Source organism: Asparagus officinalis, chromosome 5 (assembly GCF_001876935.1).
Source record: "Asparagus officinalis chromosome 5, Aspof.V1, whole genome shotgun sequence".
Classification (NCBI taxonomy): domain Eukaryota; kingdom Viridiplantae; phylum Streptophyta; class Magnoliopsida; order Asparagales; family Asparagaceae; genus Asparagus; species Asparagus officinalis.
The window spans coordinates 119,847,550-119,871,389 of record NC_033798.1 but is presented as its reverse complement, the minus strand read 5'-3'; the positions used below and the strand labels follow the sequence as shown (position 1 = coordinate 119,871,389).

General features: G+C 38.4%; 1 protein-coding gene across 1 annotated transcript; it reads left to right on the top strand.

Moving 5' to 3' along the window:
* Positions 4,405–5,081, top strand: LOC109843519. The gene is made up of 2 exons (XM_020412454.1): positions 4,405–4,496; positions 4,565–5,081. Exons 1-2 carry the CDS (start codon positions 4,440–4,442, stop codon positions 5,027–5,029), a joined length of 522 nt encoding a protein of 173 aa, XP_020268043.1. The 5' UTR covers positions 4,405–4,439; the 3' UTR covers positions 5,030–5,081.

The window sequence follows — 23,840 nt, the reverse complement described above, 5'->3', positions numbered from 1 at the left end:
AATTTTTGCTTTGATCGTATTGGTGCACAAAATACGCTCAAACGGGTTCATAACCCTAGGGCCTTGGATTTAAATGATAGGGGTCATGTCCCAAGTTCTAGTGGTACCAAAATGATTTGGGTACCAAAAAGACTTATATAGTATTTTTTTTATTTGTTTTGTTTTGTTTTTGTAAAATTTCTTTTTGGCTTTGAATGACAAATTATATTCCTTGTGTCAGAATAAATTATTTATATGTTTTTAATAGACAAAATTACTTATATACATATTATAAAACTTTTAGTAGTTTGTAAAATAAATTTCCAAAAGAGTTTATAATAAAAATATCTCAAAAATCAGGTTTATGCTTATTACTCTCTTTCGGTCGACCGACCCGGTCGACCGACGGTTATCTGTAAGCATTCCGGTCGACTGCGTCGGTCGACCGAAATTGAATTTCTCAGCAGCGAGGTTTTCGATTTTTTTTGGGTTTCGGTTTTTATCGGGTTTCTGTTTTTAGACCCGAACTGATCATCACCGCTCATCCTTTCATGAATCAATCCTAACCGTACCCTCTTCATCTCCTTGATCTGATCCTTCTCCTTCTCCCCATTTCGTCATTTTTCCCAAAGTCACGAAAACTCTTCACGGTCGCCTGGCTTCATCGACCGAAATTTTCATTCTTCATCTTTTTCCGACAGTTTTGCTAGGTAATGATCTCCTTCTCATCTGTTTAACCTTATTTCATTGTTCTAGTATTAATTCTTCCTAATCTAGGGTTTTTGTTCTAGGGTTTCTTGTTAATTTGCTCTATATTGTTTTATTTACAGGACATTGCAAATTTTCTCTAATCTTTTCAAAACCCTAACTCATCATGCCTCCCAAACCCTCCAAAAAGAGGTCTAAACCCGAATCTAGTTCCTCCTCTGTGAAAGCCTCACATTATGAGGATTATCTGCTGTTTAAACCTCTTATTAGGAAATATAGGGAACTTTGTAAACTGAAAATTCTCCCAACTAGATATATCAAGTACCCTGAATTAGTCATGTATAACACTCAATCCATTCTTCACAATGTTGGGTTAGATATTTTGCTTGATGAAAGTCACAAAGTTCCTTATTATCCATTTCTTGTTTATCTATTTTATGCGAACCTGTCCACAATATCTTCTGCTGATGGTAGTTTAACCATTACATCATCAGTGAAAAATGTTAAAATTTCTTTTTCTGCTAACGAACTTGCGGGGATTCTTAATATCCTAACAAGTGACGTTCATCTCATGTCTGTTGATGTTGGTAATCCAGAGATTAACCCACTCATGTTTAAGCCCGGATGCTCATATCCTATGAACAACAATTCTCTTAATCCTATTGCCAGACTCATTGCCAGAATTGTTGCTCAAAATTTAATTCCTAAGACTGGAAGTTTTGATCACTTCGCCTCTGACAAGATAAATGCTGTTTATGCCATCTTTGCTAAAATCAAAGTTGATTGGGATACTATCTTTATCAATAACATGGCATCTAAACATACCAAATTCCTACCTTTTGGTTCCTTTTTCACTCTCATCTTTCAACATTTTAATGTTGATCTCACTAATGAACCTAAGGTTGAATCCACAAGAGATTTCTTTGATAAAGTTTCCCTTTCCAGAATGCAAATATCTCTTGACTCCACACCATCTTCTCTCTCCCGTTCCAGAGCCTCTACTTCTTCCACTCCTTCCACTTCTGAGATTTGTGACCGTCTTGATCGCCTTGAGACTCGAGTCACATCTGTTCAGAAGGATGTTAGGACTATTCTTGCATACCAGTGTCGATCTCTCGGGATCCCTTCTAATTCTGAGTCTGATTCTAGTGAGGATTCTGCTGATGGCTCAGATGGTGATGGTGATGGTGGTGGTGATGGTAACGGTGGTGGTGATGATGGTGGAGATGGCGATAGTGATGATGTTGGAGGAGGTGATGACTGATTGAGTCTCTTCCTGTGATGTTTTTATTTGTTTTTTTTTTGATGTTTTCTTCTAGGTTGTAAAAACTTGATAACTCTGTTTTTATTTGAGTGTAATAACTCTATGATGCTTTGTGGAACAACTATGTATGGTTTTGTGTGACGTTTTATGTATGACTTACTATTTCGTGGACAAACCTATATGTATGCATAAATATGCTGCCTTTAATGTCTATATGATGTTATTTGTGACTCATTATGTTCAGTTTATTTCTTTTATGAATCACTGCATTGTTGAAACAACACTCATGTTTTGGTGTGCAGCAAATAGCTGCTTATCATAAGTTGCCTATGTGATGCCTAAATGATGATTTGAAAATTGCTTATGCCAGTTTATCATTTTGTGATCAATGCATGGTTAAGACAATACCCATGTTTTGTTTCTTGCATATTTTTTATTATGCATAAGTTTGATGGATAGTTGTCAGTTTAGCTCCTGTATACATGCTCTATTGCTGTCATCTAGTCTATTTGACAGGGGGAGTTTTTGACATAAATTTCTTTACTTCTCTTATCTATGCTTATAAGCAGGGGGAGCATTGCTCCTATCTTTCATTTTTCCCTCTTTTTGATGTTGTCAAAGGGGGAGAAATACCACATATAGCTTACAAATTAATTTCTGTTATATATGGTCATATATGATTTTTACATATGGTCATGTATAACTTATTCTTGTTTTGGCTTATATGTGGATCATCAGTGTATACTTCATACTCATGTATAAATTGTTTGCCATCATCAAAAAGGGGGAGATTGTTGACCCTATAGTTTTGATGATGATTTGACAAACAATTTATTACTAATAAGTTTTTCCAGTGTTTTGTGTTTATGTTCTCTTTTCAGGTATTTCAACACAGCGTTAAAGATTCAAGTTCATCTGCGTGGATTTACCTAGGTATTTGTTTAGTTTACTTACATATATGGTATGATGATATCTAAGCTCAATATATATACACTTAACACGATTTTTGACGTTTTATATCATATAGATGATTTTTCTTAAAACATTGTTAAAATATCTTTATCTCTTGTTTACAGCTCTCTCACGCTTTGCTATATACATATAATTTATGCACAATACATATATGAATATTTACAAGTCCTATTTCAAATTTCACTTTCATAAAAATACAGGTTTTCTAAGCATTTTTCAAAAACAGGTAGTTTTCACAAACGAAATTTGTTTTTCCAAAAATTCCTTTTCAAACATGTTCATTTCATCATTTATAAACTTTCCCCAAAGTTTCACTATTTTTGGATATGATTTGATATTTTTAACTCCAATTCGGTCGACCGCCAGCTTTAATACTTCGTTTCTCTGGGTTTTTGAACTAATCGGTCGACCGGACCGGTCGACCAACGAGTTGTCAGAATGAGCCTAACGGCTAGTTTTTCAAATGGACTTTTTGGTCTTTTACTTATTTTTAGCTGTTGTATTGGGGTGCTATATATACTCCATTGCTGCTCTTCTTCTCTAAGAACCAAGAAATCCAAGTTTGTTGTTTAACAAGTTATTAATCGCGTTTAAGAGCTGTTTAAGAGTTGTTTCATCAATCTGTTTTCAAGAGAAGTTTTTCTACAACAAGAAGAAGCTTTCAAATCCTATTGGAATCATTATTTCTTCAGCTCTTCTTGTTCATTGAGAAGTTTTCTAAACTCTTTCCTATATAGCTTATTATTTCACTTTCAATTTGATTAGCTATATTCATTAAGTTATTTATTGAGTTTGATTCACTATTATCACACACACTTATTGAGCTTGATATTCTCATATTATATATTGTGGGTTGTAGTGTGGGATTTAGTGAGTGTGAGCTTTATTGTGTTCTCACTTGTTAATTGAGAACAAATCATTGTATTTAACTTTTATTTGTGAGAATCACTTGTAATACACTTGTACACCGGGAGAAGTGTGAGGAGAGAGAGACGGGGTCAAATCCAATAGGAGTGGCGTCGATTGACGAACCTAGGGAGAGGTTGTAATCGAGCACTTGAGGAGGAGGACACGGGCTAGATTCCTACACTTAGTGTGTAAAGTGTGATTGTTGAGTGATTGTGTAGTGTGAGAGTTTTCGGTGAACTTGTAAACCGAGTGTGTAGAAGTTCCGGCTTCCAAACCGGATTGTGATAGTGGATATCTCCTCGAGGTGAGGAGCGGGGACGTAGGTCGTGGGGACCGAACCTCGTAAACATATCGTGTGTCTGTGTTTTGATTGTCTCATATTTTATTTGTGCATATTCTTATTGCTCTTATCGTTCATATCTATCTCTTGCAAGAATATATTGATCTACATAATTTTAATTGGCATATAATCGGATTAGATTAGTATAAGACCCTAATCACCCCCCCTCTAGGGTCTAACACCGTTGACTACACCGCATATATGGGTTGGTATTGGGATATCACACATAGATGGATCACACGTGACCCACAGCCCTTAGCTGGACACATGCCACGGCCACCGACAGACAGTTACATCCCTAGTGGGATGAACGAGAGAGATTACGTAAGTTTCTAAGCTAAATTATAATATTTTTTCTTGAGTTGGTACTTAATAAATTATTTACCTCACAGGTCCGTGCTTTTGATAGCATTCAGGCTGATATTGATGCGACCGTGCCTGAGATTCAGGATCAGGTGGCGTTAGGGCTCCTCGGCAGGATCAAGAAGACCATAGCACAGGTGTTTCATAAGACTCACGTCGACGAGTTCGCAGGCCGTGAGGACAGGTCTCGATCATTTGGGCAAGCGTACACTCGGCGCCGACGGCCACGTGACGATGACGGCGGCACTTCGCATGCTGATGGAGCCGGCACTTCGCATGCTGATGGAGCCGGAACTTCACATGCTGATGAAGCCGGCACTTCACATGCTGATGGAGCCGGCACTTCACATGCTGATGGAGCCGGCACTTCGCAGCCTCACACACAGCCGGATACTCAGATAGTCGAGGCTCATCAGCGCGGGGGGCGGGGAAGAGCGAGGGGGAGGGGGAAGAGAGGGAGAGGAAGGAGAGGAGCTATATTGGGTTGTATTTGAACTTATTTTGTTAAAATTTGTAAATTGTATGAATTTTCAAATACTATACTTTTATGGATCAATTATAGCTCGATATGTGATCTTTTTGCGTATTGTTTGATTTGTGAGTGTTTAAATAATATATATATTGCAGTAATTATTGTCAACAGGTAAATAGTTTTATATATGAGTTAAATAGGTAGATGTATGCATGCTGTGCATGTTTTTTTGTAAAACCTGCAACTTCACGGGAGTTGAACTCCCGTGAAGTTGCAGTGCAAATTTCCCAGAGACTGCAACTTCACGGGAGTTGAACTCCCGTGAAGTTGCAGTGCAAATTTCCCAGAGAGCGATTCTCTGGGAAATTTGGCCTGTAACTCCACGGGAGTTCAACTCCTGGAGTTTTAACAATAGAACAAACTCCACGGGAGTTGAACTCCCGTGGAGTTTATTGAGGGTAATAAACTTCACGGGAGTTCAACTTTTGTGAAGTTTAAAAACGTACTAAACTTCACGGGCCGGAGTTGAACTCCCGTGTAGTTTCGTAAGGTTTTTTAGAAAAACCGACCTGGTTTCAGCGACAGTGCTGAAACCAGGTCGGTTTCTCTAAATAAAACTGAAACGGGTCTTTTTTTGCAATTAAATAATGAAATAGGTTGGTTTTGAAAATTTGTCCGCGCTTAGGGTGCCTGATGCAGGTAATTCTAATTTCTAAAATCAAAAGGAGTACACGAGTCGATCCGCGAACGAACAGATCAATTCTAACCTTTGAGGATACACACCCAACACTTATACCTATTGATACTAAATGCTTAATAACATATTTTACCATGTCAAAGCAAAATTACCAGTTTCTTCTGACTTTTCCTTGCTGTAGTAGTGTAAGCAGTTCAGTAGCGATGGTAGGGATAGTTGTTGTCTCTCGGGTACGTAGGGCACAACACGGTAGCTGCTGCTCTCTTAAACACTCCTGTAAAATTAATTTTTTGCCCTTATTAATGTTTTTTATATATTTAAAATATTAAGCACCACTTCACATTAAATTACTTCCCACGCCCAAATCATATTTTTCTTAATTATGATATAAACTTTCGGTAGTAAATGTGTGGCGACTGTATTTGAAACACCGTGGGGATTTATTTGAACGATTGCGATTAATGTCGAATGAACATTAATTTATTGAACTTAAGGATTTGTGCTGAAATGTTAACTGAGAGTTAACAAAGATTATGAAGGACATGCTAAAAGTTAGTTTGGAATAAAGCGTAATCATCTCGATATTATAGAAGACTACAGTTTGAAGAAGTAAACTTTGCTATTGCCAATGACCCAAAATACAGGGGAAGGTGCCGTGTCACGCAAAAACCCTAAAATCATAATATATCAAAATGAACATGGAGAAATGAGCATTATTGCGAGAACGTGAATATCTAACAAACAAATAAGAAAACCTCACTATTAACCTTCAACGTGGTAAAGAACGTATTACAAAATACTCTATGAAGAACATACAGGTAAAGTCCTATCATATGTCTGGATTCACTTAGATAGACTGGGGAAAAACCAAAAAAGAATATCGAAATCGCGGCAGTCGAAAGCTTGTATATATCAGGTTTTATCAAATTCTTCAACTCTTCCGCTCGCTATGTCATATGATCCCCATCAGTATGGTAAATGTGGTTTCTCTTCAACGAAGGGTAATCGCCGGCGTGAAAACACGTGCATTGACTATAACTATCAGATGCAAACACCACAAAGTCCCCAAAATCCTCCACACGCCTGATCTGGCGTTGATCATAATCCACCTTAAGAATGCGAGAAATAGTTATATCTCGATCAATGTAATGGTAGATCACCATCAGCTCACCTGATGGGGCCTCGAAAAAGCTACATGCAGGACGTGAACCATCCATAGTAATGGAATGAATAGGGGATGATATACACAGTCCCTTGGGGAGCACCTGCATTATTAAAGAAGCGCAAAGTATTTAGAAAATGGCAGTAGATGGTAGGTAAGTATCCTCCCTCGCAGCAGATAATCTCGCATTCCTCTTCAAAATTTTCAGGCTCATTAGGATCAATCTGTGGAGGTGGTTAATATGTGAGTACAGTCCCATGATGTGGTTAAATTTGATAGAGGAGGAAGAAGAGGAGCAGAGGAGTCTGGGAGCAGAGGAGTCTGTGAAGGGAGAACTAAAGAACAGATGAAGCTAAAGAGAAGAATAAGATGACAAGTAAACAATAATTCACATACCTTCCATCCTCTCCATTACAACCACTATATATAACTACACTAATTATCTCTACCCACTAACATCACTCCTCTCTACAACTACCAACTAATCTTGTTGAACATTATTATCGTCATCGATCATGAATAGTTGTGGACGTTTACAATAATGACCCGTAATGAACTTCTCATCACAATAGTAACATAACCCCTTCTCTCGACGGTCTCGCGCCTCTTGGTTAGTGATTTGACGGAATGTTGTTGTAGTAGTATTTGAACTTGCATTCACATTCTGAGCTGGTGGAGGACCTAATACTCCAGCTGTTGGGTTGGGGGTGGTCGCCTTTGATGCCACGGAATTTGGTTGGGAGCGACATGATTGGCTCGGTTGCTTGTGTAACCGATTTTGTTCCTCGATTAGTCGAGCGACTCCTATTGCATCTGCCATGGTCTTAGGCTGCTTAATTTTTACATCGAGGCGAATGTCATCACAAAGCCCTGCAATAAAACAACAAATGAGAAAAATTTTAGGTAGGTTGTCAACGCGATGAGAAAGATTTTCAAAAGCTTCCTGATAAGCTGCAACAGTTAAGTCTTGTTTAAGCCGAGTTAGGACTTCTGACGGGTCTTCGTAGTCCGTTGGACCAAAACGGAGAAGGACAACTTTGATGAATTCATCCCATATAAGTGGTCCATGAAATTTCGTCAACCATCTGTGCCATTGTAGGGCGATGCCTTCTAAATGGAAGGAGGCCATTTAAACTTGTTAGAAGCATTGCAATTCATATCCAATGGAATTGCGCCATAACGATCATATCCAATGGAGGTTGGCGGAATTGTGATATGAAGCATTGCAATTCAAGTTAAAAATCCAAGTTCAAGCTTCATCTATGTTACCAAGTTTGAGCGTCATGAAGATCATTGCTTGGTATATTTAGTATAGGTTTATATTATGTGTGTTTGATACTCTAAGCTCATCACATACACACACATACAAGTTTTGGTTATATATATATATATATATATATATACACACACACACACACACACACACACACACACACACACACACACACACACACGTTTTTGGTTTTGTAATTTACAAGTTTATATAAATATGAAACATATACTTATGTTTACATATATATACATGTTTCATATTTATCATTTTATAAAATGCATATTGTGCAAAACTTTATTTTTGTATAATATTGAGTTTTTAGTTTATAGACCTAACAATAATAGTTTATATCTTTAACCAAGTCTATAAAATTATTTTATATAGTTTCAAAATATGGTTTAGTCAAAATGTCAAAAACAAGTGTTTCATTTTTATGTTTTGGACTATTTTGTAAAATAAAAATATTTCTCTTTTGGGAGGTGGTTTTTGAAAACCAATTTTTGTAACATGTTTATTTTCATGTTTACAATCATTTCCCAAAGTTTTATATTTTTCTGATTTTATTTGCTATTTTTAAAAGAGGTTTAAAAATCAGATTTTCTGTTTTAATCAGGCTGATATAGTGTTATCAGTTGACTAATGAATGTGTTCAGTCGACTGAAGAAATCGCTTGGAATGTCAAATAGTTTCTGTTTCTTATTCAGTTGACTGATCAGTCGACTGATGAGGTCATTGGTCGACTCACGATATAATCAGTCGACTGATGATGTATTGCTGGTCTGTAACGATCAGCTCATCAGTCGACTGATGAACAATATCAGTCGACTGACGGCATCATAACGGCTAGTTTTCCAGATTTTTTAGTTTCCATTATTTTGTCTTTTTGTGATGTTTTCTCTTGGTTTGGGTTATTTCATGAGCCTATATATATACCCCTTGCCCTCTAACATTCTGAGGTAATCAAAAAAGTTTTTAAACAAGTTTAAAGGGTGTTTTAAAGTTTGTTTAGTGTGTTTACAAGTTTTGTTTGTGAAGATATTTTCACAAGAGGAAGAAGATATCATCCTTTGGTGTTTGAGCTTCTCTCTCTCTCTCTCTCTCTCTCTCTCTCTCTCTCTCTCTCTCTCTTGATCTATAAAGAAGTTTTTCTAAACTCTATTTCTAGCTATTTATTGTTTTGTTCATAATTTCCATAAGCTAGAATTTTATTTGAGTTTAGTTTGTTTTATTTAATCTCTTTGTTACACACACCCACATTGAGCTTTAATATTTTCATAAATAGTATTATTGGGATTGTGAGAGATTGTAACATTGAGTTGGGCTTAACAGAGTTCTCACCTTGTTTAGAGAACAATAATTTATTGTATTGAGAGCTTAATTGTGAGATTATTTTGTAATACACTTGTACATCGAGAGAAGTGTGTGGTGAAAGACGGAGTCGTCCCAAGAGGAGTGGGGTAGGTGGTAATGCCTAGAGGTAGGTTATAATTCCTAATACTTAAGGGAGACATGGGCTAGAGACTAATACTTAGATGGTGTAAAGTGGGATTGTAAAAGTGTGAGATTGTAAAGTTTTGGTGAACTAGAAAACCGAGTGTGTGGTATAAACGTTATTCAGGTGAGCGTAGAAAACTCAGGTGTGATAATGGATTTCTCCTCGGGAGTGGGGAGCGAAGACGTAGAATAAAAGGTCTGAACTCCGTGATCATTTCCTTGTATTTGAGTTTGTCATTGACGCATTTTCTTTTATGTTTATCTTATATCGCCATTGTCTATAGCTCATTGTTTGTATTGCCCTATCACATTTGTATTTTGTTTATTTCATCTTTGTGTTATTTGTATATCATTGCACATATATTGTTCATATCTCATTTGCTAGGATATATTTGTTAATTAGTTTTTAAATTGGCATAAAATCGGATAAGATTAGCATAAACCCTATTCACCCCCCTCTAGAGTTCTTTCTTAGTGGCATTAGGGTATTTTCAAATCTATCATTAGAATGCAATCTATAATAAATTTATAAGTTATAGGTGGGGCATTCAATTTCAACAAAATGACTTATTCTTAAGCTGTGCAGTATCCACTAGATTTGTAATGACAGTTTACTCAATTCCAATAATAATTTCCATTACAATATCAAAGGTTTTTGCAAGTACAAGTACATGACATGCGGTTTATAATAATTAAAATAATACAAAATATCACTACTAAAATTGCAAAAACTTTTCTGGCTAGCAGTTGTTTTTCAACAAATTTCAATTCTTTCTTCAGTCTCTTTGATTTCAAAAAATATTTATCTCCAAACTTGTTTTTTTTTTTTTTGACAACTTAGTTTCCTTGTTTGCTTATTTCTCCTCCTTCATGAGCCCATTCAAAAAAATTATATTCTTTATTTAGTTATTTTGCACACCCTTAATAATACCTCCCCCTATTTTTACCATTCTTGCACACTTTCATGCATGTTTGGAGATTGCAATCGCACAAAACTTCAAAATTTTTAGGGTATTATTTTGATATCATATTGATGGAGGAGATGAAACTTGCAAACTATGAGAATTTGATATGGTAGTAAGAATGAGAGGTACATCGGCCCCATGAGCCCTCAATTTACATTTATAGCCTCCAAGGCCTTAGAACTAGCCGTTGGAGTCATGATTTTTTAGGTTTTGAATTTTGATAAACGAGTAAGGTTACCCCCAAGTTCTTACTTAATAATATTTAAGTTTACCTATGGTGTTGTCATCCATTTATCCTAAAAAATTTCATTCCAAACCAAATAAAAGAATAGAAATTAGAGGATTTATATAAAGTTAGATCCTATAATTTTATGTTATGAAACAAACATAGAAAGGTTAAGAAAAAGATTCCACAAGACAACATAAAATTATCCATAATTTTTTTACATGTTAAGAAGAAATCTATTAGGGGGGTTATAGGTTGGTGTAATTTTAGGGTAAATAGAATAATTTTTGGGACTTTACTTTATGGTGTTATTCATTAGAATAATAGGATTGAGATTTTACTTTAATGTGTTACTCATTGAGATAATAAGATTAAGACAATTACTCCCACTTTTCTCAAAATTATCCCACTTTTATGCAAACTTTTTGTCCCAACCTCCAAAAATTACCCCATTCTTAACTTTGTTACAATCATGAGGAAAGTGGGATAATTTTAATGTACTAATCTATTAAATATCTAATATATGTTAATTGTATTATAATATATAATACATCTTAATTATATTATATTATAAAATTCTATTGTAACGTAAGATAATAAAAATATTATATAAGGGTAAAGTGAATCTAAGGTGACCCCTAGATGCAGCCTAAGGATGCACGATATTGGCCATTGATTCAAAAACCCCAAATATATCTCAGCCCTCCATTAATAACAATTTTAAAAAAAACCCTCCATCAATAACAATTCCCTTAAAAAAACTGTTGTAACTTTTCTTCTCACTCTCCCGCATCTCCCCCCCCCCCCCCTCCGCGATTTTCACCCCCGACGGTTTTCAATGTTTAGCACCACAACCGTCGCGATCTAAGCGTCGCGTTAGGCATCCGATCAGCACGATAACCGGCGGGATCTTCAGCACCCTGTCGTGTTCACCCCCTTCCTCCTCTCAGCGGCACAAACATCACCCCCCCAGGCCGCCGCCGAAGATCGCCGTTGTCGCCGCATTCGCCGAAGACCCGCCCTCTACATTCGCTCAACGTCACAACACCCCCCTCCTCCTCTTCACCGCCTTAACGTGCTCAGCGTCCTCGACATCCACTCAGCCCTCGAAACACCCCTCCTCCTCTTTAGCACCACAACATGCCGCTCAGGCGAAGCTATCCGCACCCGCTCAGCATCGCCGTTGAAGCATACCACAAAGTTTACATTGTTAATTATTTGTGCGTTGAAGTTTACATTGTTAATTATTTTGATACTCCAAGGTTTCTATATATTGTTCAAAGCATACCACAAAGTACTACAAGAACATTTAACTTTAGTGTTCCACCAGCTTCTTAGCCTTACCCTACTCTCTATTGTGTTTAGTGAGATCTGCACCAAAGAAAATGGGTTAGATATAACAACGGAATTGTATTAATCTCATGCATGTGTACTTGTGAGTTGAAGTTGGTTTATATTAATGTATGTGTGTCTTCAGCCAAGTTCAGGTAATGAATTAACTTGTTTGTTGGAGTTTTTAACTTGTAATTCTTATTGATTTTGGGATATAAATTATGAATATTATCTTTTTTTAGTTTAGATTTTGGGATAGGTTTATTGTTAAATTGGATATGAGCTTTAAAATTTGTTTAAATTATCATAATGAAATTGTTTAGTGAAATTAAAAGATGAACTTGAGGACGATTTTCTATAGATTTTGAACTTCTTATATGTGATAATTTGATAGCTTGTATGGACACTCCAATAATTCTCTCACGTAATACAACAATGGTTAAAGATGAAAACAAATGTATAACCCTTGACCTTGAAGGTGAGAACCATGATTTACTATCTATGGCAAGTTTTTTCTCTCTGGTGATAATATCTTATTATTTATAGTGTACTACTATCTAATGACATATACCAAAATAGTTATCTTTTATAATGAGGTTTATAAGTTTTGTTTCTCTATTCTTATAGGCATCCAAGCATGAGGAGAATGTTGATGAGCCTATTGGCGTTGAAAATGGTGAAGGTAATTTTATTATTGATCCATATATCAGAATGGAGTTCTCTACTCATGAGGAAGCTTATAATTTCTACAATGCTATGCCAGACTTAAGGGATTTGGTGTTCGCAAGGGTCACACAACTTGGTCAAGAAAGAAAGATGCAACCATATCTAGAATATTTGTATGTGACAAGGAAGGCTTTAAATTTTTAAAAGATAAAAGAGAAGATGGTCGGAATGTAATTCGAAAGTTCGATACAAGATGTGGATACAACGCAAGGATGGTTATTGGACTCGATAGAATCACTGAAAACTGGGTGGTCCGAAATTTAAACATTAATCATAATGGTCATCCATTAACCACCCCAAATTGGGTAAAGAAGCACTACTCACATCAGACACTTCATCGAGCTCAATCGACGAAAAGATTGATAGATACTCTTAACAATCAAGATTTACGGCCTTCTACCATTTGCAAGGTTGTAGATGTTGCTCATAGAAATGAGCAAGGCTCTCTCACTCAATAAGAATGACAAGAACAACTTAGAATTAAATAAAAAAATAATGTCGGTCATGAGTGCGTGAGCATAGTTCGTCAATTTCAAGAGAAAAAGGTATATGATCCTCAATTTTACTTTGCACTTGATTTAGAAAATGATGGGACGATGAGAAGTGTTTTTTTGGATGGATGGTAGGTCGAGGACTTCTTACTTGCAATTTGGAGATGTTGTTTGATTTGATGTTACTTATAGAACGAACAATTTAAAATTGTCGTTTGCACCATTTATGGGCGTTAACCATCATCGACAATTTACTCTATTTGGATGTGTGTTACTGGCCGATGAAACGGAGGAGACGTTTATATGGTTATTTAGCCAATGGTTAAAATGTATGTTGGATATAGCACCATTAACCATCATCACTAATCAAGATAAAGCTATGTGTGGTGCAATTCACAAAGTTTTTCCTCAAACTCATCATCACTTTTGTTCTTGGCACCTTCATAGGAATGCCTTACAAAATCTTTAATTAATGCATAATGATTATGGTGAGGATGTGTGTATAAAGTATAACAAATGGTATTGGAGTAAATCAGAAGAAAAATTTATAAAGCATTGGGAAGAAATGAGGGATAAATATGATGCAGATAAAAAGAATTAGTTAGTAAATTTATACAATCATCGAGATCATTGGGCTCCAGTGTATCTTAAAGACACTTTTACTGCAGGAATAACATCTACTCAGTGGAGTGAGAGAATTAATACTTTTTTTGATAATTTTATGAATGCAAATACCGAGTTACATGATTTTGTTAAGCAATATGATAATGTTGTCGGAGCTCACCGAGCTGCTGAACTTGAGCAAGATTTTAAGTCCACAAACTCTGTTCCTACATTGATAATTGAATATCCCATTGAAAAATAAGCTAGGAAGAATTATACAAAGAATATGTTTACTATCTTTTAGAAAGAACTCAAGGATAGTTACTTCATGCTTCATGAAAGGTTGTCGAAGGACGACGCAAGTGCTACTTATGTCGTTTGGAATATAGATAGCGAGACTAAAAGCAAGAAGAGGGTAAAGTATCATATTGTTTTTGACGTATCCAGAGATAAAAAGAATTAAGTGCTCTTGTGCGAAATTTGAGATGGAAGGTATATTATGCAAACATAGCTTGCACATTTTCTTGTGCGAAATTTGAGATGGAAGGTATATTATGCAAACATAGCTTGCACATTTTAGTAAAGAAGCAAGTATTATTATGCAAACATAGCTTGCACATTTTAGTAAAGAAGCAAGTATTAGAAATTCCATCAAGATATATTATGTAACGATGAACAATTAAAGCAAGACATGTTGATTACGGAGTTGTTAGAAATTGTATTTTAAATAGTGAAAACTAACGCTCTATCATTAAACATTGGGCCCTTAGGAGTAGATGTAACAAGGCACTAGAAGATACATTGACTTCAAGTACACTTCATGATAAGTTTAGTGCTTTTTTAGACTCATTTTTTAAAAAAGTTGGTACTTACAAGTAAGAAAAGGAACATAACGACAATGGAAATGAGAGCAATGCCAGTAATAAGATGCCTACTTCATCCATACCCATCTCTGTAGAGGAAGCAACTCAAATCACTATTCGTGATCTAGATAAACCTATTGCTACGAAGGGACGATTAGCACAAGCTACTAGAATTAAGTCCGGAATGGAGATAGCACAAGAAAAGAGTATAAAAAACAAAAATTTTGTGGATTTTGTAAGGAAAAAGGACATTATATAACGAGTTGTCCTTTAGCTAAGATATTATATTTAATCTTGATTTAATATTTTTTTCCTGTCGATGCATTTGTCATGATAAAATTGTAATTTTTTTGTAGATGAAAAATGTTGCAGGTGGTGGTCGAGAAAGTTAATGGAGGGCCAAAACAAAGTTAACAGTGGGCCAAAACAAAGCATGTGTTTCTAAAGAATGTTGATAATTTGAATTAAAGTTTATGTATGTATGGATGATTTGGTTGTATGGATTAATCATGTATGAGTGATAATGTGGTCGTATGGATTAATCATGTATAGATGATAATTTGAATTAAAGTTTATGTACGTATGATTGATTTGGTTGTGTTGATGATAATGTGGTTGTATGTATTAATCATGTATGGATGATAATTTGAATTAAATTTTTTCCAAGTCTATGAGGTACAAAATTTTTCTAGGTCTATGAGATACAAAATGTGCATAAGTGGGTACAAAAATTGATTAAGTTGGTAGAAATTTTTTTACAGAGCAATGAGGTACAAAACATGCCTAAGTAGGTATAAAATGTGCGTAAGTAGGAACAAAATTTTAATAAGTGGGTACAAATTTTTTTCCAGATCAATGAGGTACAAAATGTGCCTAAGTGGGTACAAAACATTAATAAGTACAATTTTTTTCTAGATCAATGAGGTATAAAATATGCCTAAGTAGGTACAAAATGTGCATAAGTAGGTACAAAATTTTAATAAGTGGGTACAATTTTTTTTCTAGATCAATAAGGTACAAAATGTGCCTAAGTGGGTACAAAACATTATTAAGCACAAATTTTTTCCAGTATAATAAAGTACAAAATGTGCCTAAGTATGTACAAAAATGTGCATAAGTGGGTATAAAACTTATTTAAGTGGGTACAATAAATTTTTTTCAAGAACTACAAGGTACAAAACGTGCTTAAGTAGGTACAAAACGTTCAGAAGTAGGTACAAAACTTTAATAACTGGGTACAAATATTTTTTAGATCAATAAGGTACAAAACGTGCACAAGTGGGTACAAAATATTAATAAGTACAATTTTTTTTTCCAGATCAATGAGATACAAAATGTGCCTAAGTAGGTACAAAATATGCATAAGTAGGTACAAAACTTGATTAAGTAGATACAATAAATTATTTTCAAGAACTACGAGGTACAAAATGCGCCTAAGTAGGTACAAAACGTCGATAAGTAGGTACAAAACTTTAATAACTGGGTACGAATATTTTTTTAGATCAATGACGTACAAAATGTGCATAAGTGGGTACAAAACATTAATAAGTATAATTTTTTTCACAACAATGACGTACAAAACGTGCCTAAGTAGGTACACAACTTGATTAAGTGGGTACAATAAACTTTTTTCAAAAACTACGAGGTACAAAACATGCCTAAGTAGGTACAAAACGTGCCTAAGTAGGTAAAAAACATACATAAGTAGGTACAAAACTTGATTAAGTGAGTACAATAAATTTTTTTCAAGAACTACGAGGTACAAAACGTGCCTAAGTAGGTACAAAACGTGCCTAAGTAAGTACAAAACATTCATAAGTAAGTACAAAACTTTAATAACTAACTGGTTACAATTTTTTAAAAATCAATGAGGTACAAAATGTGCCTAAGTGGGTACAAAACATGCTTATATAGGTACAAAACTTGATTAAATGGGTACAAATTTTTTTTCCAGAATAAAGTTTGAACTCTGTGAATAGAGTTGTTGGAACCGAAAATTCGGTTAAGGATCAAGCTGTTTTTCTGTTGTCGAAGAATCCTCTCAGATTTGATCTTCTGAGGTTGATTCAAAAATCCTATCTCCGAGGATTTCGTTGCTGTCGTTGCCGAATCTCCAAACCCGAGTGGTTTTTATGATAAAGAATCCAACCTCTGATCTGATTATCAAAAATCCGATCCTTTAACTCTGTCGAGTTTGTTTGAGAACTGAAAATCTCCAACCTGTATGGTTTAGATCTTTTGAATCCAACCTGTGTGGTTTAGATGCCAAAAATCCAACCTCTAACTCAGTTGAGTTCGTTGAGTTTTTATAGGGGGATAAGGGGTTGTAACTGACCCCTATATCCGCTCCTACGTGGGCGAAAATCCCTCAGGACGTGGGATAAACGGTTTTGGAACCGTTCGACTCATGTTTGAGTGAGTCAAACGCCCAATCTGGCGTTCAGAACCCAACTTCGCTTCTTAGGATTGAGACGCGAGGTTGGGTGTTAGCTGAACACCATTGAACGCGAGGGTCGCTCGCGTTTTGGCTTGTTGCCTGCTTGGAAACGCGGGGGTCAGCATTGATTGAACCCCTATGAACGCGAGGGTCGCCCGCGTTTGGATTGTGCCTTAGAGACGCGGGGGTCGCCTTCATTTCTAAAGTGGTGACGCGGGGATGACATCCGCGTCTCAGAATGAGCTATTTGACTTGTAGCTTCTTCTGTGGTGCATTGCAAGGACCGTTGTTCAGTAATCCTGGCTTTTAGCTGTTGTGGAGTGTGAAAGTCGTCAGATTGTAACTTTCACTGTAGATTGTGAAGACTGCTGAATAGAGTTTTCATCCGTTGTCGAAAGTGTCGTTGAATTGTAACTCCTCTCGATCTATGTGAAAAGCCCTCCATTCGCAACATTCGTTCACCGACCCGATAACTATTTGATTGTAGCTTTCGTTGTAGGAGCTAGACGGGAATCAACATCCATAGTGTCTTAAAGATGAATATTTGCCCACAGCTCTCTACCAAGCAACTCACCAACTGAGTCCAACCTTTTATTTCTGAAATTATCCCACTGCTCATCAGCATCTCTAATAGTTGCTAATATAATATTAGCCATGCTGTTGTCACAGCCATCAAGATCAATCATCTCAGAAGGGAGGTCGCGTTTGTGGCGATTGTGGAGTTACGGATGCAGTGATTTAGAAAGTCGTCTGATTGTGACTTCCAATGTCGGAGCTTGTTTGAATAAGCTATCTATTATGATTTTTAGACAGCCTACAGAACCCCCTCCAAAGTTTTTGAAAGTTCGCGGTTGACTGGGACGAATTTTCGGAATACTTTGGATCTCAAAAATCTAGCGGATTGATTGCTTCTTCCGTCTGATCGAGCCAAATGATTTCGACGTTGTTGATTGTAATCTATCTGTACCCCTCTGATAGACTCCCCAGTGGAGTCGTTTGTTTCTTCCCAGCTTTGGTCGCCTTGGTAGCCAAGAAATTGCTGTTCATGGTGGTCTCAACACAGAGATGACTTCTGCATTTGAGAATTAGAACGCGTGGGTGAGCCCAGCGTTGGGAAATTTGAACGCGTAGATGAGCATCGCGTTTGGAAGCTGAACCAACTCGAACGCGAGGGTCGAGTTTGGGCGGGCTGATGGCCTCGAATCCCGTCCGTTAGGATTTGACAGCTCATAGCTGTCTATAAATAGACCGCTAGGGGTCAAATCAAGAGTCATTTGACTCTTCTTGAAAATTTAACGAAAAAAGTTTCGTTCTCATCTCCGGCGAAACGCTGTTCATCTCCTCCGACGAGATCTTATGGCACCCAAGAAGCCCGTCGCTCCCAAGTCCGATGCCGCTGCGGCTCGGGGATCTGCATCATCAGCGCCGGCCAGCGGCGCCGCTGCTCAGGCGAATGTGACGCCCCAGCTTCCTTTGATCGGTGGTGAGTACGACCTTCGTGGTCATTAAACTTGCTCCGGCAAGTTCTGATCTTGAAATTAACGAGGAAACTCGTTCCCATAACGCGGGGCTGGACCCCGTCGTTTAATCTTCTTGACGAGGGGTTTAACCTCCGCGTCTCAGATTTTTGACGCGAGGGTCGACCCACGCGTCTGAACTTTCTGACGCGGGGTTCGACCTTCGCGTTTGAGCTTTCTGACGCGGGGTTCGACCTTCGCGTCTGAACTTTGCTTTTGAGTTGTCTAACTCTTTTTCTCTTTTTGCAGTGCGCCATACCAGTGAGCCTCTTCTTTTTCGCCACCATTTTGGACATGAAGGTGGTGCAGACATGAACTTAACCTTCAGCTCGCGATTAGAACTCCCAGTTTTCTGAATGAGGGAGAAGAATCACATGGAACTGATCACCCAAGCTTCTCATGACACTCTTAGGACATTGGTTTCGGACGCTCGGCTTGAAAGCCCAAGCCGTAGGCCAATAGTCAAACCTGGATACCTCTTCGGGGACTTTGTTGACTTTGACGCAAGCACTGCGTATGATGGGGACTATAAGTGGCTGCGGAAGGTTGAGGACCGCAACCTTTTCTTGCCCAATATGGAGAGGATGTTCCCCATATCTTATTTCCAGTGTGCTTCTGTCCCAAGGCATATGGATTGGCCCCTGGTTAAGGATCAAGATGGGGTTGCTCTCGGAGCTCTGACTTTCTATGGGGTTCGCCCCGTTGGTTATAATCGGCAGGTGACAGCTTTACGGCCGAGTTTATTTGCTAAGGAGTATCCCCTTGGCGAAGTACCCAGTCCGGCAAAGACCTTCGTTAAGAGGTTCTTGGAAAAGAAAGGAGAGTTTCCCGCGCAAGGATTTAGAACTCCTGGTTGGGTTCATTCTCCGGCGGCGGGATGGTGGGCCCAGATGACCAAGTTTGTTCTGAAAGAATTGGAAACTCCTCTTGCCCAAGCTGGATTGCTAGTTCCTGTGCGGGCTACTGAGTTCGGGATTATCCAGAACCACTTTCATTTCTTCTCCATACTGGAGAAGTATAATCCTGATAGTTTCACTTTCTTCACCCCTGTGGGGGAGTTAGGCTTCGCTCTTCACGAGATGCATGAAGTCTCGGGTCTTGTTCTCGGGGATTTGCCGTATGAAGAGTTCGTTCCGGGATTGGCGGAACTCCAGATTTTAAAGAGGACCAGTCCGGAAATTTATGCCACTCTCTGGGAAGTCATGTGTCACTTCCACATTTGCATGCAGCTGACGGGGGTCCGTGGAGGCGGTATTAAGCAAGTGTCTTGGGCGGAATATTTATTCCATAACTTGACCACTAAGGGGGCCTCGGTGACCCGATTGACCATCAGTACTTTGGAAGAGGTTCAGGCTCGTATTGACGACGCTACCTCCCATTACACTAACGAGGCCAAGGAAGATGTTTTCCCGGCTCACACAGAGTTTGAGAGCTTTCATTATCAAGCTCTGATTCCAATTTCCGACGCGGCGTTGCTAGCTGGATTCTTGATGCTGTGGCTCAAACGTTGCGTCGTTCCTACCAGGCCGATCGATGCCCTTGCTATTAAGGTGGTCTACCCGGCTGTTCTCTTGGCACACGGGAGACCTGTGAGCCTCCTCAGTGCTATGGTGGGTTGTCTGCAGTATGGATTACGGGAGTTGGCCTCTAACTTTGTTGATGTTACAGAGGTGGAGTCCGAGGGCCACAAGACCTTCAAGACTCCTGATCCCCGGGTGCCGATGCCATATACATATTTGATGGCTTGGTACGTGCTCCACTGTCCTCCTATAATGAGTGCAGCTTCTCCCCCGGGATACTCATTCATCCCATTTGTGCAGCGACTAGAGTTTGCGAAATGGGAAGGGGGGTACATGGTTAGGATCCGCCAAATCTTAGCACGGGACACTAACTTACATATCTACCGCTGTTTCCCTGATTTCGAGGGCGGTGTCTATGGAGCAGAATATCAGGATACGGCGGGTCCTAATGGATTCACTCAGCTGAGTTCTATCCATCAGGCCAGGCTATCTGATCTTTCGGCAAGGCGTCAACTGTTTCGTCGAACCTTACCAACCCTATAGGTTTGCTCGCCAATTTGGGTATGATCAGTTGTATGTCGGGAACCCTCGTCCTCAACTCTCAGTTATAGCCAACTTATATGAAGGAGCCAGGGCTTGGTATTATTCTGTGGCAGGTTGTACCAAAGCCATCTTCAAGCTTCCCCACAAAACTGCTAATTCCTATACCTCCATCAGCTTCTGCAATTGGTATTACGCTGCTTACCTCCATAAGCTTCTGCAATTAGTATCACGCCGCTTCTCAGACTCCCAACTTCAACTTGAATACCTCTTGCCTGAAGGACATTAGGCATATGTATAATTCAAGAAAGGGGTCCAAGACGTCTCGCTTGAGGGGGATCGATGAGTTTCTATCCATCGAGAGTCAGCCTGCCGAACAGGAAGAGGAACAAGGAGCTGAGCCCGTTCCAGTGGAAGAACAATGAGCGGCTGATCCTCCTATGACAAGAGCAGCTGGGAAAAGAAAACTTTCTGCTGATGAAGCCGGCCAATATGATAAACAGATTCGTCGGAAACTTCTGGTGGATTCTCCTCCTAAAGACCAGCCAAAATCCAAGTTGATGGCTGAGGCCATCAAAGCTATTATAAATGAAGAACAACAGGAATCGTCCGTGGCGGGCCTGCCGCATAGAGCTGGCCTTCGTTCTCACGGCCCAGCTTTATCGGGCGAAGCCTCTTCTTACCATCCTCCCGAGGACAAAGAGGATGAATTATTGGAGGCAGACGCAGAATCTGCACCAGTGATGGATCTTCCTAGGTCTCCTGCATTGGAACCAGGGGGCCTTGAAGATAATCCACCTCCTTCTCCTTCAGCATTAATGTCACAAGCTGATGATTTAATGCCTAGTCCTACAACGGGACTTATGAAAAGACCAATTTAATGCCTAGTCCTACAACGGGACTTATGAAAGCCCCAGCCGCTGGTGCAAGTCTTCCGGAGTCTTCAGCTGTTCCGGGTGATGAGGAGCGAGTTGATTATGACGACTCCCCAGCTGGTGATGCAGTTGACGGAAATAGAGGTGATGAGGATGTTAGACCCTAGAGGGGGGGTGATTAGGGTCTTATGCTAATCTAATCCGATTAAAATGCCAATTAAAACTAATTCACAAGTTATCCTAGCAAGTATGAAATACAACAAGAATATAAGCTAGGATAAGCAATATGAATAAAGAAATATATCCTATATGATGAACTATATATGCAAGGATATATAAACAATAAGATATATCCTAACAAAGAGATATAGACAATGTATGAGCAAGGATATATGAACTAACACAAGGGTAAAATAAACAATCTACACAAGTGATAGGGTAATATGATGAGCAATACACAAAGGCGATATAAGATATGAAAACGAGAATAAGAACGCCAATGCAATCACAAACAAAACGATATGTTTACGAGGTTCGGTCCCCACGACCTACGTCCCCGCTCCTCACCTCGAGGAGATCTCCACTATCACAACCGGGTTTTCTACGTTCACCCGAACAACGTTTACACCTCACAATACAATCACTATGTAATCACACCTCACACACTAAGTGTTGGTCCTAGCCCGTGTCCTCCTCCTCAAGTGCTCGGTTACAACCTCTCCCTAGGCACGTCAACCGACGCCACTCCTCTTGGATTCGACCCCGTCTCTCACCACACACTTCTCTCGGTGTACAAGTGTATTACAAGTGAATCCTCACAATAAGCACAATATAAATCAAATGATTTGTTCTCTAAACAAGGTGAGAACTCAATTAAGCACAACTCTAAGTCACTAATCTCACAACCCAAAATTATACTATGAATGTAAATACAATAAGCTCAATAGGTTGTGTGTGAACAAAGAGTATCAATAAAACAATTAAACTCAATATATAAATCTAGCTTATGGAAATTAAGATCAAAACAATAAATAGCTAGAATTGAGTTTAAGGAAAACTTCTCTATAGATCAAGAGTGAGAGAGAGATGAGTTGAATGCCCAAACACCAAAGAATGATCTCCTCTTTGCTCTTGTGAAATTTGCTTCACAAACTAAACTCAAACAAACTCTTAAACTCTTTTAAACAAAACTTAAACCCTTGATTAAAAACTTTCTTAAACTTGTTTTAAAACTCTCTTAGCTAGATTGAAAGAAAACAGCAATGGGGTATTTATACCCACTTGAAATCTCAGCCAAAACCCCAAAACAGAAAGACCAAAATGCCCCAGAAAAGTCAGCTCAGAAATAGCCGTTGGAAGTCCAACGGTCACATTGTCGGTCGACCGAAAATCCCGTCGGTCGACCGATGAGAGCAAAAACACGAAGAAAACTTTCTGGACTAACGTCGGTCGACCGGAAATTCTGTCGGTCGACCGATTTGAGCTCTCGGTCGACCGGACCGGTCAACCGATGACTCTCTGGAAAAATACTAACGAATGGTTGAAGGCATATAAAATTGCTTATAGGTCCCTTTTATCCAGCTCGGCACGAACCGACAAACCAACGAGGCGACGAGATTGACTAATCGCATCAAGCGACGGAATGCATCCATACACGTGTGGAATCAAGCCAAAGGTTCGAGGAGTCAACGAGTCATCCAACCAAAGGCATACTCGGACGAATGACGATCGAATCAAGATCGGTTTCGGACTCCAACTCAGAAGCGGATTTACTGCCTAATCGGGATCCGAATTTACTGCCTGACGAATGGTCAATTGACCGGTCGACCGTACCGGTCGACCGAAAACTGACATCCCAGAAAAACAAAGCTGATTTTAAAACACTGTTTAAAAATATCAAATAAATTCCAAAAAATGTAAAACTTTGGGGAATGATTGTAGACATGATAATAAACATGCTACAATGACTGGTTTCGAAAAAGGACTTCCCAAATGATTTTGAAAACTGTTTTTCTGATTTTAAAACCCTGTTTAAAAATATCAAATAAATTCCAAAAAATGTAAAACTTTGGGGAATGATTGTAGACATGATAATAAACATGCTACAACGAC

What these genes read in the sequence shown, in the direction of transcription:
- LOC109843519 (XM_020412454.1), top strand. Translation starts at nt 4,440, where the DNA reads ATGCCACGGCCACCGACAGACAGTTACATCCCTAGTGGGATGAACGAG. An exon ending in GGATGAACGAGAGAGATTAC is followed by an intron (nt 4,497 to 4,564) that starts GTAAGTTTCTAA and finishes TTTACCTCACAG; the next exon opens with GTCCGTGCTTTTGATAGCAT.